Source organism: Eimeria mitis, genomic scaffold (assembly GCF_000499745.2).
Source record: "Eimeria mitis Houghton genomic scaffold, Emh_scaff1095, whole genome shotgun sequence".
Lineage (NCBI taxonomy): Eukaryota > Apicomplexa > Conoidasida > Eucoccidiorida > Eimeriidae > Eimeria > Eimeria mitis.
In genome coordinates this window covers 895-1,177 of record NW_013567559.1, presented here as the reverse complement: position 1 = coordinate 1,177, position 283 = coordinate 895, and the positions used below count along the sequence as shown (strand labels likewise).

Below are 283 nucleotides of genomic sequence, written 5' to 3'. Positions count from 1 at the left end.
TCTATTAATTAATTAATTAATTAATTAATTAATTTATTTATTTATTTATTTATTTATTTATTTATTTTTTTATTTATTAGGAGCTGGAGCGGCTGCAGTCTGTGGCAATAAGAAACTCACAAGACCTCGCGAGAGCAGCAAAAGAGAAAGAAGCTCTAGAAGAAGAAATTCAGTTAACTATCAAAGCCTTTCAGCTCCAGCTAGACAGTAAACCCTAAACCCTAAACCCTAATAAACCCTAATAAACCCTAAACCCTAATAGTAAACCCTAATACTACAGTCG

The 283-nt window shown here is 31.4% G+C and overlaps 1 protein-coding gene across 1 annotated transcript in view; it reads left to right on the top strand.

The window, feature by feature from the left end:
• Positions 1-283, top strand: part of EMH_0029290 (uncharacterized protein) — a gene marked incomplete at both ends in the record, with an annotated part of 4,964 nt that overhangs the window by 3,799 nt on the left and 882 nt on the right. The window contains one exon of the mRNA XM_013494267.1: positions 81-207. Coding sequence (XP_013349721.1) covers positions 81-207 — 127 coding nt within the window. The remainder of the gene's footprint in view (positions 1-80; positions 208-283) is intronic.